The 14,048-nt window shown below is 35.8% G+C and overlaps 1 protein-coding gene across 3 annotated transcripts in view; it reads right to left on the bottom strand.

Moving 5' to 3' along the window:
- The window catches only part of macrod1 (mono-ADP ribosylhydrolase 1), a 66,864-nt gene that overhangs the window by 18,853 nt on the left and 33,963 nt on the right, over positions 1 to 14,048 (bottom strand). For 2 of the 3 annotated variants that reach the window (XR_014031411.1, XM_081383353.1), the window contains exons 4-5: positions 6,456 to 6,485; positions 2,301 to 2,322 (exon numbers count right to left, since the gene is read on the bottom strand). Coding sequence is in view for 2 of the 3 variants with exons in the window: in XM_081383353.1 (XP_081239479.1) it covers positions 2,301 to 2,322; positions 6,456 to 6,485 (52 nt within the window). In the remaining variant the exon portion in view is untranslated. The remainder of the gene's footprint in view (positions 1 to 2,300; positions 2,323 to 6,455; positions 6,486 to 14,048) is intronic. The other variant, XM_081383354.1, reaches the window with a different exon arrangement.

The raw sequence follows: 14,048 nt of genomic DNA, 5'->3' as shown, positions 1-14,048 counted from the left end.
TCATTAACAGTTGTTCTCAATTTCCCATCAAATTGGTTTGGTCTGAACTGGTCAGCAAGTGTTATCGAAACGCACCCTGTCCTAACTACACTGACAAATTATTTGTCGCTGGAACCTTATCGCATCGCGTCTGGTTAGGAGGACACGGTGTAAAATTAAATAAAGCACATAAACAGTACCTGAGATTATAATTGTCACTTTGTGTTAAAAGGTATCTTTAAAATATATAAAAGGTATCTTTTCCATGTTAATCAGAGTTTTCGTCCTAACCAGCCGCGACGATTCTATTTTAGAAACGGTTTCTATATTTCTGCGACGTCGCGGCTGGAACAACAAACACAAAGTGACAATGATAATCTCAGGTACTGTTTATGTGCTTTATTTAATTTTACACCGTGTCCTCCTAACCAGACGCGATGCGATAAGATTCCAGTGACAAATAATTTGTCTGTCCACACTAGAACGCGACGTGACTGCGAGATGCGTCAAAATGAATCAAAACCCACAGCCAATCAGAACAGCGTGTGGGCGGAGTCTCGCAGCAAGTGCACAGCACTAGAGAGTAATCTCGCAAGAAAAAGGATAAGTAGGCTACATCAAATTCACAAATATTACACCATTTAAACATTATTAAAAATACATAAGCTACTGAGTTACTAAACCAATCTTCAAAGAATACACTTGTTTGTTCACAGTTTGAACGTTCTTGTTTCCATTTTAATTTCAAGATCTGATGTGAATTATCCATTGTTGCTTTTACATCTACAAAGCTGGGAGCACTAAATGATATTTAAAGTCACATTGCATGCTTTTATTTTTGCATGCTTGTGTTTGTTGTTCCAAATTCAAATCATTTTGTCATATTATAAGCTCCATAGACGTCACAGAAAAATAGAAACCATTTCTAAAATAGAATTGTCACGTGTCCACGTCACGGCTGGTTAGGACGAAACTCTGATTAACGTGGAAAAGATACCTTTTATTGCGCGTCGCGTGTAGTTAGGACACGGTGTTAAAAGCATGCAATGTGACTTTGAATATAATTTAGTGCTCCCAGCTTTGTAGATGTAAAAGCAACAATGGATAATTCACATCAGATCTTGAAATTAAACAAATGGAAACAAGAACGTTTAAACTGTGAACAAACAAGTGTATTCTTCGACACAGATTGTTTTAGTAACTCAGTAGCCTATGTATTTTTAAAGGTCCCATTCTTCGTGTTCCCATGTTTTAAACTTTAGTTAGTGTGTAATGTTGTTGTTAGAGTATAAATAATATCTGTAAAATTATAAAGCTCAAAGTTCAATGCCAAGCGAGATATTTTATTTAACAGAAGTCGCCTACATCGAACGGCCGGTTTGGACTACATCCCTCTACTCCCTTCTTTAATGACGTCACTAGAACAGTTTTTTGACTAACCTCCGCCCACAGGAATAGAAAAAAGGGGGAGTGGTCTTGTTGCGCTCCCACGGAGAAGAGGAATAGTTGTGTTTGTAGAGTGTGTTTGTCGCCATGTCGTCGAGACGCTGTTATTTTCATCCTGGAGTCAAATCACCTTTGTTTGGCCTTCCCTGAGCGCATGCATCTCTATGGTAAGAGGCGTGACCTTTCCGGGCAACGTGCGCTAAGCTGCTGTCGAATCACAACACAGGAACCGCTGGCACAATCAGAACTCGTTATGTATTTCTGAAGGAGGGACTTCATAGAACAAGGAAGTCCATTCTTAGGACAGTGAAAACAGCGGTATACAGATAAGTAAATTGTGTGAAAAATACTGTGTTTTTTTACACGTGAAACATGAACACATGTTATATTGCACACTGTAAACACAATCAAAGCTTCAAAAACACACTTTTGATTATGTAGCTTACTATCCATTTTCTTGCGAGTGCCGTCGAGATTACTCTCTAGTGCTGTGCACTTGTCGCGAGACTCCGCCCACACGCTGTTCTGATTGGCTGTGGGTTTTGATTTATTTTGACGCATCTCGTAGTCGTGTCGCGTCTAGTGTGGACAGACAAATTATTTGTCACTGGAATCTTATCTTATTGCGTCTGGTTAGGACACGGTGTTATTGGCTGAGCTGGTCACCATGGTAGCCATTAGTAGGAGCATTTGATTGGATCTGGCACATCTGCTTGCCCATGTCACAAATCCTTCACACCAAAGCACAATCTCTCTCTAAACATATGCCTGCCGTTCTGGGTTTTAAACCAGAATACCAACATTACACTCAGTGCCAAGTGGAGAACATAACACACATTTTCACTCAAAAAATAAAACAATCAATCAATACTTATCCATGTGTAGCTTTCCAGGTTGCTAAAAAACAGACAAACATTTTTAAAAGCCATATGCCAAAATTCAACATTACACCACAAACACAACAAAACCCAAAGATACTCTAATGTCACTGTGTCCTTTTGTACAATCTGGAGCTTTCTCAGCTCTGAGCTTCAGGACTGATGTCTCCTACTTTAATGAACAGAACATTTTGATCGCCTATAGTTACATGTGCCATTTACAAGTATGATCCATCTGACCGTGAAACTAGTAAATCCAGCATGAATTATTTTCATCACTCACTCGCAGACTCTCTTCCTTATTTCTGTTTTCCATTTGTGTCTTCCTTTGACTTCCTGTCTAGTACACAGCAAAGAAACAATTTTATTAATCAGTAGTTTTTCTTGTTTTCCAGTAAAAATATCAAAACATCCTTTAAACATACATTGTGTAAGATAATAAGACTAGTTTATAGTTATTTTTTTACCACAATTATTTTATTTTAACAATGTTTAATGAATAAAAGTCATAAAGAATAAAAGACAAAACTAATTGCCAACGCGGCAAGAAAAACAAGCCTAATTCAAGACATTCTCTGAAAACCAGCCTTATTATACACATTATCCTATTATATCGTTATCATTTTGCTTCTTAAAACTAGATTTCAGAGACTATATCTTGAATTTAGGCTTATTTAACTTTACTGGGAAATTTTTTCTTCTTGTAAAAATGAACTTCCTTCAGAAACATTCTATTCTAGTCTAGAAATGTTTGTTTTAAGGATGTTTATTTAATTACTGAAAAAAGAAAAGCCCAGAATACTTAATAGACTTTTACAGTGCATCAGAAATGCTGACTGAGAATAAATGGTGCTAGAGTTTGAAAAACAGTATCCGAAACAAACTATATACCACCTAACTCATCCATGCTTTTCTTTATTCTCTCTTCTGTTGTTTTAAACACATCCTCTTGTTTTTGCCCTCTCAGCTTTAGTGCTTTTCCTGCTTTAAACACCAACAGGCAGAGACTCACCCCTCATCTCTCTCTCTGCATGCAATGCTCTGAGGCTGTGTCCTCCCTGATGTATATAGTTTGTCCCTGCCTAATTATCACCCAGGTTTGTCTTAACAAACCTCAGGAGTGGAGCCAACAAAAAGAGAGGGAGAGAGTGTGAGACTGAGAAAGCTGATGTGTTTGCGTACTGCCTACAGAAATAGAGAGAAAAGAGGTGTTGGAGTGTTATGGAGTGAGGAGAAGAGGTGATGGGGTAGGGCAGTGAGACAGAAAGATGAGTTCGGAGTAAAACAGAGAGAAAGAAAGGGACATGAAAGACATGTAGAGGAACAAACTGACAGGGAGGTTTAAACTGAGGGAGGTGAAGGTCGGGCCTAAATCAATCGCTTTTGCCATTTGTGTTTGAGTAACTACAGAAAAAAAACAGGTCAATATACAGCAGTGCGCACTTTTGAATTTGTGTTTGTGTGTGTGAGACGTGGTTCTGATGAGTAGGATTCTCAAGTGCAGATTTATCACTAGTATTGATTAGCTAACGGGCAGGCACTTAACACGGGCAGAGAGCAAGAACTGCGCACGCTTACAATCGACACACATGCATATGCGTAAATACTGAGTCAACAGTTGGACATTTCTGTTAATTTGCATAGCACTCTACTATCGTAAATTATATACCTAAGATCTTGCAATTCACTTTCAAAATGCACACGCACCTCTTACAAAGACTGTATACAACCAATTTGTAAACCACCGTTCAAAAGTTTGGGGTTGATAAGATTTTTTGGTGACACTTTACAATAAGGTTTCATTTGAAAACATTAATTAGTGCATTAACTTACATAAACTAAACATGAGCAATATATTTGTGCAGCATTGATTAACCTTTGTTAATGTTAGTTACTAAACATGTCTTCAGTGTCACATGATCCTTCAGAAATCATTCTAATATGCTGATTTGGTGCTCAAGAAACATTTTATCAATGTTGAAACCGTTGTGCTGCATAGTATTTTTGTGGAAACTGTGATCCATTTTCCCCCCAGGATTCTTTGATAAATAGAATGTTCAGAAAGAACAGAATTTATTTGAAATCAAAATATTTTAACATTATAAATGTCTTTACTGTCACTTTTCTTGATTCTTTAAAAAAATAACTAAATAAATCTTACTGACCCCAAACTTTTGAACGGTAGTGTAGATCAGAGTTAACAAACCATTTGAAGTTTGTAGTCAGTTTTAGGATTTGCAAGCAAAAAATAAGATATGTAGTAGCCTACAGTTGTTATCACAGCTATTGACAGTTGTTGCATTTCCAAAACAATGCTCATTAATAGAGTCACACATGGCAATAGTTTGTTTGTTGTGTGTAATATTTTTTTCTTTTAAGGGATCATAATTTGTTATGTAATTTTAAAGAAGGTGGTTTCCTTTGTGATAATAATTGTACATTATCTGGCAACAAAATATATGAATAAATAAACACAAAAATTTAAACTCAGTGTGACATCTTATGTTCATTTATTTATGACATAATAGCCTATTTTATTTATGTGAGAAGAAAAAGATCACAAAGTGATCAGGGAGACATGAAAATAGCACTGCACTGTAAAAAAAAAAGTTATGACAACATATATATTTACATTGCTCATCAAAATAAGTAAAGCAATTTTCAATCTTTTTGTAGGAAACTGGTTGCCAAAAACTACTGTCAAATATACGGTTTAACAGTCACTATATAAAATTACTTAACCAAAGAATGCCATGATTTACCAATTACAAACAAGTATTCCAGAGAAGTGTGTCTTTTACTTTTGAATACGGTTCTGAGATTGTTAACCCAAAGATGACCTTCACTCACCCTCATGTCTTTCCAAACCTTTAAGACTTTCTTTCTTCTGAGGAGCACAAAATAAGATACTCTAAAGAGCGCTGGGGTCTGAACAGAAATGGGTCCCATTGATTTTTTGTTACTGTACTGAATGGAAAAAAATATATTTTTAAAATGTCTTCTTTTGTGTTTCACAGAAGAAATAAATTAATAATTAGAAGTTTGGAACAACATGAGGATGAGTCAATGATGAGAGAATTGTAATTCGGATGAACTCTCTCTTTAATTCTGTCAAGATGGTTTAGCAGCCAGTCTGGTGGAAACGTGTGTGCTGATATTAGATAGCTACTGTTGCTATTTCAGTTTAGAGGTGATTTCACACAGTGCACAGTCTATTGGAAAAAACAGTTGTTACATGTTACACACTCGTTATTTAGAACCTCCCGGGAGCAGGAACATTACAGGCCCGTAACTAATGACTAAAAGTGCAACTCTGAGATAATTGCAGATGTAGTTACTGATCCTCAGGAGAAACCTACTTATGTGATGGGCTGTAGTTTATATGTTGGATATTAAACAATGTCAATATTACAACATGGAACATGTTCAAAACTACACAGAATTACCATGGGACCATATCCAGATACCTTTGCAGCTTGGTACTTTTTGTTATAGTCCCCTTAAATTTGAGTTAAGACTTAACAGTTTGTGCAGCTGGAATGCCAAAGAGCTCATTGTTTGATGAATATTTGAACGTACAGATAGAAGGCAGGAATCTGAAGGCTTTACTGTATTTCTGAGAAAATCTACCGTCTTGTCAGATCCAAGTACTTTTTAATACATCACATTGAGCAAACAGTTTTGAAAAAGCACAGTCTCTTTTTAATTTCTCCATTATATTCAGAATCTGCTGATGAATTGTTTTTCTCTTGTCGATGTTTGTGGGCGCGTGTGTGTGTGTGTGTTCTATCAGAGCAGCTCTATCAGAGATGGTTTAAGAGTTTAGCGCTCATTTCTTCTCACTGGGTCTCTAATCGCTCTTTTGCTCCTCAAATAGAATCTCTGTTCTCACTCACAGGGCTTTCAGAGATTGTCTGTTCAAATTCAGAAAAGTGCAAAGCCTCAGGCTGACAACAGCTCCCATCACACACATACGTTCTCACTCTCTCACCTTTGTTTCCACCTGCTGATTCTCACTTGCTCTCTTTCACCTTCTAATTCCTCTCACCTCGCCGATGCTTCTCTCCTTTAATGTCTTTTCCCTCTTGAGCTGTCTCTACATTTGTCTCATTCAGCCTCTGAAAAAGAGGGGAGAAAAAAGAATTGACTCACCTCCTCCTCCACCCAGAAGTGTCTTGTTAGCTGAAACGACAAAAAGAAAACAGGGGACTCTTCAGGGAAGATGTCAAGAGACATTACAGCAAAAAGTGACTTAAAAGGAAGTAATACCTTACTGGTGACTGACAATACAAATTTAATCAGAGGGGAAAAGTTCAAGGACAAGAATTAAAGAACCTCAACTCAATTTACACTACCGTTCAAAGGTTTGGGACCAGGTTTTGAATAGACTTTTATTATGATCATCTTTATATGGTAAGATAAGTACTAATGTGACATATTACAATTAAAAATATATTTGAATATATTTTTAAAAAGTAATTTATTTCTGTGATTTGCAAAGCTGAATTTTCAGCATCATTACTCCAGTCTTCAGTGTCACATGATCCTTCAGAAATCATTCTAATATGCTGATTTGACCTTTATTATTATTATTATTAATATCAATGTTAAAAACAGTTTTGCTGCTTAATTTTTTTTAATAGTGTTATACTTTTTTGATCAATAGAAAAAGCATTTATTTAATATAGAAATTTCTTAATGCGCCGTTGCTGAGTAAAACAATTTCTTTAAAAATATAATATCATTTAATATAATACAATATCTACTGTATACAGTATGACAATGGAGATTTTCCATTATCTGAAGAAGTCTGTTTAAAAGAGTCATAAATATTTCTTGATTTTTTTTTTGTAGAGCTCAGCAGACAATGAAATCATACTGTACCTTTAAAAACTAAAACATAAAAATAAAATATAATTAATTAATTAATTTTCTTTTGTCAGACTGTGCGGATGTGCCTGAGCCTGGTCATCCAATGTGCTAATTGACATTTGCATCAATACAGTAAAAAGCAGGGTCCTGAACCATGTGTCATAGGTGAAACGAAAGCCAATTTTGTAAATTAAACTTGTAGATAAAAGAGCTGCTTTTTCCATTATAAGATATGAATGAAATATACTGCAAAATATCAACACATCAAACCATGTTGCACAGATTTGAGTTCAAGTACGAGGCTGTCGCACAACAAACCAGAAGTGAAACAACACTGTTTCACGATCAGACAGTGAAGCTAAAACACAAATGAGCAATAAGATAGCGGATTATTTTTTCCCCATTTAAAATTCATTACACCTCTGCACATGGACATTAAACTGCATGATAAGTGACGAGCTTATGAGCCAACAAATAATTTACCAGATGGAGTTAATGTAAGCCCAGACAAACACATTTTTTCAAATGAATAGACACACAGCCACAGAAAAAAGCACAAACAAATACACACACACACGCACAATTTAGATAGACTGACAAACAGAAAACAGTATGGAGAGAGAGGTAACCATAGCAACCCCAAAGCCCAAAGGTTTGTTACTGAAACCTAGTTAATTACACAGGGAGGGCAAAGGAGGAGAGATGGAGACAGACGAGATGAGAGACACAGGAGAGACAGAGCAGGAAAGATGTAATTTGCAAGTGGAGGCCCCTTTCTTTCCTGTCTGTCAGAGGGAAAAAAACTACAAGTGAGAAGGAAAAAGGGATCAGATATGCACGAGGAAGGACAGAGCAAAACAGTGGGAGAGAGAATGAGCGAAGGCTGTAAGTTGATGATACCCCAGGGAGAGAGATTTACCATCTGCTTAAACCCTGTGTGCGGTGTCTTACCCAGGGGAAGGGTGACAGTAGTACCGTAGAGATGATGATGTTCGCACACACCACACACACACTCACACAGCTCTGTGAGGCATATTGACATGATGAGATTGTATGCGGGAATGTGTTCACAAAATGCAATCTTCTTATTCAGAACTGTAACAATTCCTTTCAGGCAGGATGAAATGGATCTGCGATGAAAACAATGTGCATGAACATCAATACCGAGGTTGGGATTGTAAACAAAAATACTGTGCTGATTCTTAGTGTCAATTCGACTCTGCACAGCAAAGCACACAGCAAGAGGCAATATACGCCAATGACGAGTTTACGGCCGGATTAGGATCACAGAGAGGGATTAGAAAAAAGAAAAACAAAAGGATGAATAGTTGAGAATAAAAAAAAGTTCAACAGAAGGTTGGGGGTGAGAGGCGGGACGGACGTGGACGAGAGGCGGGACGGACATGGACGAGAGGCGGGACGGACGTGGACGAGAGGCAGAGAGAGACAAAGATAAGAGCTGGGCGGTAAATAGATCAAGAATGTGCAACATATAGGTACAAAAACTCCATAAATGAAAAGATGAAAAGAACAAAAGAGAAAAGGTATTTTTTTCTTCAAAAACAGCACAGCATGAGTTTGCATCATTGACATTTATTTTTTTTTTTGTATTTTATAATAAATGCATTAATAAGGAGAGCTGACAGAAAAGTTTCAGCTCATATTTTTCATTTATATCAGAGGCATGCAGTGGTGTTTTGAAATGAGGCAAAGTCCTCACAGTTTTTTTTCTCTTCTTTTTTTAATAAATCACATTTAAAAGTTACACTTAATGTTGTCACATTTTTCTGGTTAAATAAACATTACATTAAAAAAACCAAATGCAATTACATTTTTTTATTTTTACATTAACAATGTAATTCATGTTCCATTTATTAAAACCAAGTATAAATCTCATCAAGTTAGAGTTAAGCATTTTTGCATTTATTTCAAAATAATAACTAAAGGCAGTAACAATTTAAACAATATATTTTATTTTTTTTAACTAATGTTCAGCTGTTCTATTTAATAGTCAACAAATTTTCGAAACATTAGTCATCAAGCTGGTCACAGACATGAAGATAGGGTACAATGGAGCTAAAGAAAAATGTGCTTTTCACTACTCCCATGATTGAAGGAAAAATATATATGTTTGTATGGAACACTGATGGAGCAACAGAGTTGTGTGAAAATTAATCATTAAACGGTTATTTTGTTTAAAAATCAGTTTAAAAACTGTTTTTTTTTTTTTTAACACACAGTGTAAAAGACTCACCAGTGTGGGACAAAAGGCACAAAGTATTAATACAAATACTTAAGCTAAAATATGTTTTTAATAATGTCTAAGTTAATAATTCAAAACAATCACTTCAGCAAAGTTTGTACTGTTTTCTGTTTAAAAATAATTCATTTTTATTCAATAAATATACTATCATTAAAATATTAATACAAATATATCTTAAAAATACAAAAACAAAATTATTAGAAAAAGTAAAGATTTTGAAAGCATTGAAGATAATTTAATATAGATTTACAGTAGTAACAATAACTTATAATCTATTATATTATATGATTAATATTATAATTAAAAAAAATGATGGTTTCGTTAAAAATATGGGGATTATCAAGGTGGACACCCAACTTAATATATGATATTTACCATTTGAATCTAACCATGTCATGTCAACAAATTGAAAAGTCAGCCAGCTTTTTATTATCATGATAATTATTGTGCCTTTTGCCCCAACAGCAGGGGCGCATTTTACCCCAAATACCTTACATATTCTTCCGTTATTGAAAAACTGTTGCTTTAATTATCTTGAACAAAACTGATAATCATTAAGACGACCTTCGTCTCAACATATATTAATAATTTAAGCAATTCTCATTTTCTACTTAGCAACATTTTTAAAAAAAAAACATCAAATATTACAATTAATTTTGCGTTGCTGCCCGCGATCACGTCAAGGATCAGACAAATTTCCACATGCTTGAAAAACGGATGTTTTGGAAAGTGCTGTGGCAAGTTGTACCATCTAGTTTAGAGAAGAATCAAATCAAATGCACCTTTTACCCCGGTCTGCCTTTAGCCCCATTGTATATACTTTAATTTCCTCAAACAAAAACACAGTCATCATGTTTTTAGGCCATTTCAAGTTTGATTTTGACTTGGCAAGGTGGTGATATCTAAATGGCTAAGCTGTTTACTTACTTTTTAATTAGTCTTCCCATTGACCAATCATTTTGTTCATTCAGACTGTTTTGCGAACGCGGAACATGCACGAAAACAAGAGACAGGATTTATCACGTGAACCACTCATAGCCAATCATAACAACCACATCAAATTATAGCACAATGAAGGCATTGCCTCCTCTCACGTGACTTTCCCCCATTCGTTCTTAATTACCCCCCACCAATCCACCGCATTCTTTAGGGGGTCTGTTAAAACTCAATGGGCTCAGGGGAGGCAAGAGAGATGCTGCGTTTAATTTTTGTAATATGGATTATTTTCTCATCCTATTTTTTGAGGAGGCACTGTCTCCCTTGCCTCCTTGTAGAAAACGCCCCTGAAATATACACATATATGGTATAGGAGTCATACAAACAACACAATCAAGTGTGGTTGTACAGAAAACGTAATGGTCAAGTGTTTGGAACGGAAGAGTGTGTTTCTGAAATAGCCTGCCACCAGGGAGAGAGGGTGAAACCATTGAGAGAGAGAGACATTGTGTGTATGTCTGAACAGATGTCCTTAATGTCTGACACTCCAGAACCCTGCAGACACCTTGGCTTGTGTCCACAATCACATTCGTAAACACGCAAATACACATGCACTGTACATTATACACCTCCTCTCACAATATCTTCATAAACATTTACTTCACTATATGTGCAGGGCTACAATAAAATGCAAGTCAAAGTCAATCCTACTCACAGTTCAGTGCGCTGATAGCTCAGGACATGCACACAGCCTCACAGTCACATGCAGTCCGAGAGGGAGGCCCTAACAGCAAACTGCATGCCATGCATTAAAATTTAATATGACATAACCACAAAAAACAACGCTGATAAGGCCGGATCACAATCACATTATTCAAAAGGCAAATCAAGTCTCAATGAAAAGGTAAACATTCCATATATTCTTCATTGAGTAAATAAAATCCTTTGAGAAAACATGTAGTCAGATGGTAATTTTATTTAAAAATGCATGTGGATTATGTATGGAAGTGATCAAACACCAAGACGCCTGCTTGGAAAATGCTGGGAGTGGAATAGGCTAATGTTTAACCAGGAAAATGGATCATCATATGTATATATGGCAGATGTGGTGAAAATGTAAGTGCGAACCTTGCTGATATGAATGTTCATATTATTATATATTTATATGCACACAAAGCCTATATATACTGTTGTCTAAATGATATAATAAAAAACAAAAAACAAACTTATATGCATGATATATATTGACATTTTAGGGTAATTTAATGCATACTATATATATAGCATTTATTAAATTACCTTAAAATGTGTGTGCGTGTGTGTAATGTGTATATGTATATATGTATATATATGTATATGTATGTATATGTATGTATGTATGTATATGTATATGTATGTATGTATATATATATATATATATATATATGTGTGTATGTATATGTGTGTATATATATATATATATATATATATATATATATATATATATATCTTTGACGTATATATATATATATATATATATATATATATATATATATATATATATATATATATATATATATATATATATATATATATATATATATATATATATATATATATATATATACACACGTCAAAGATAGATGTTTTGTTCGTAAAGTGATCCATGTTAAAATCCGATACTCCGCTAAGGAGATGAAGGGGTGGAGTGGCGCGAAAGAGAGAAAGCGCGAGGCGCATCGCTCTGAGTGACAGGAGAGAGAGAGAGAGAGAGAGAGAGAGAGAGAGAGAGAGAGAGAGAGAGAGAGAGAGAGAGAGAGAGATTCTGAGCGCGCGCGACGGTCACAGCGAGTCTCACTGACGGAAGATTGAGACGGCTAAAACATAGAGAACGGGGAAATCCAAACCCATTTAAAAAAACACACGATATAGAAAAGAAGAAAATAAACATTTCTCTGAATGAAATCGGTGGAAGGATGCCGTTTACCCAGACTGAGGTATGTTGCTCTAAACACTTCTTCATATTAGCTACTTGTTACCAACGGTCAGTCTGAGAAGGCTGAGGTATTTATTCTCTGGTCTGCTAAACTTTCCCTTCAACTGAAAGGAGGTATAAATATGTTTTTTAAGCGCTGTTTTGAGAAAACTGATATATTCTGGCTGAATGCGTAGCTCTTTCATTTGTTTGCTCTTAAGCGCCTGTTTAATCAGTCTGAGGCGGCAGTCACATAGGATTTAAATGCAGGCGCTTAGAATTAAGATCCAGGATTGCGACTCCAACTCATTTATTTTAATGACCTGTTATTAAAGGCGTGTGACTGTGTATAGTGCCTAAATGCGCCTGTTTGCTCCTGATGGCTATTTAAATACTGGTAGCTCAACAATTTGGTGAAAATTTGCATTTGTTTTTGCACTTTCAAACCTGGTGCAGACAGGAGTGCATGTGTTTTTGCAATCTAGCGATTATGAGAGAGAGTGTACAATGCAAACTGACGATATACAGTAGAACATCTAATAATAGCCTATCATTTGATGTTAAATGACACTTATGGCGATTACAGACATGTCCTACACTGTAATGTGATTTAACATAAACTGAAGCACACAATTCATATTTTTATAGTGGTTGTTAATGAGAACATGCTGCTTGAGTTATGACTTACTTTTATATTTAACAATATTTTTTTCTATGGATATATCCTGTTGTTTAAATTAATGTTCACAGTAAAGTTCTCCTTTTTACCTCTATTTAGTTTTTCAATAAGATACCTCTTTGTAAGGAAAGAAAGAATTGCAGTTTTGAGTTGCATCTTATTTATGAAAGCCAAAGGCACTCCTCTATAAATCTTCAGGGAAATCATCTTGCTTTCTGAAGGTGCAGTAAGTGAAGAGCGAGAGGGAGCGCGTGTGTGTGTGTGTGTGTTAACATGGTGGCGACCCTTCTATATTTTATCATATTGCCTTATTTCTCATCTTTTTTTCTTGCCCTGTTGGTAACAGCCAGGAAAGAGTGGGGGTTTTGTAGAGACACCAGACTGTGTTCATATCCATGCCAAAACAGTGGGGCCAGTATGTAACAAACACACTTTACACTGCATGAAAGAAGTACAGCAAGGCCTGCATCATGCACACGCACGCACGCGCGCGCGCGCACACACACACACACACACACACACACACACACACACACACACACACACACACACACACACCTTCAAACACAGGCCCAGCTACTCCAAACTCATTTTATATATGATTACCAACAAATACTCTTACATGTTTTATTGTACATAAGCAGCTTTGAGCTATGCCTTACTATAATAAATATTCTATAAAAAAATATAGAAATAAAAAAGTCTTGTGGTCACAAAAACTCTACATGAACTACATCAAGAGTGAGACATTTAGGATTAGCACAGTACTTCAGACCCAACTCAACTCTCACACAGCAGATTACACAGATTTAGAGTACATCAACTCTAACACAGATTAAGATGGTGTTCAAATGCAGATGAGCGATGAGAAAGAGAGCAAAGGGCTGAGCAACACAGCTCAGAAAGAGAAAATTAAATCTAAAAAAAAAAAAAAATGGGATAATCATTGTTCATTACATTTAAAGACAAACACGCAAGACTTTTGTTCATCTTCAGAACTTTTTAATGAAATCTGAGAGCTTTCTGTCCCTCCACTGACAG

The sequence above is a fragment of the Scardinius erythrophthalmus genome (genome assembly GCF_964197995.2).
Source record: "Scardinius erythrophthalmus genome assembly, chromosome: 13".
In the NCBI taxonomy this organism is placed as follows: domain Eukaryota; kingdom Metazoa; phylum Chordata; class Actinopteri; order Cypriniformes; family Leuciscidae; genus Scardinius; species Scardinius erythrophthalmus.
This window is presented reverse-complemented; position numbering and strand designations above follow the sequence as displayed.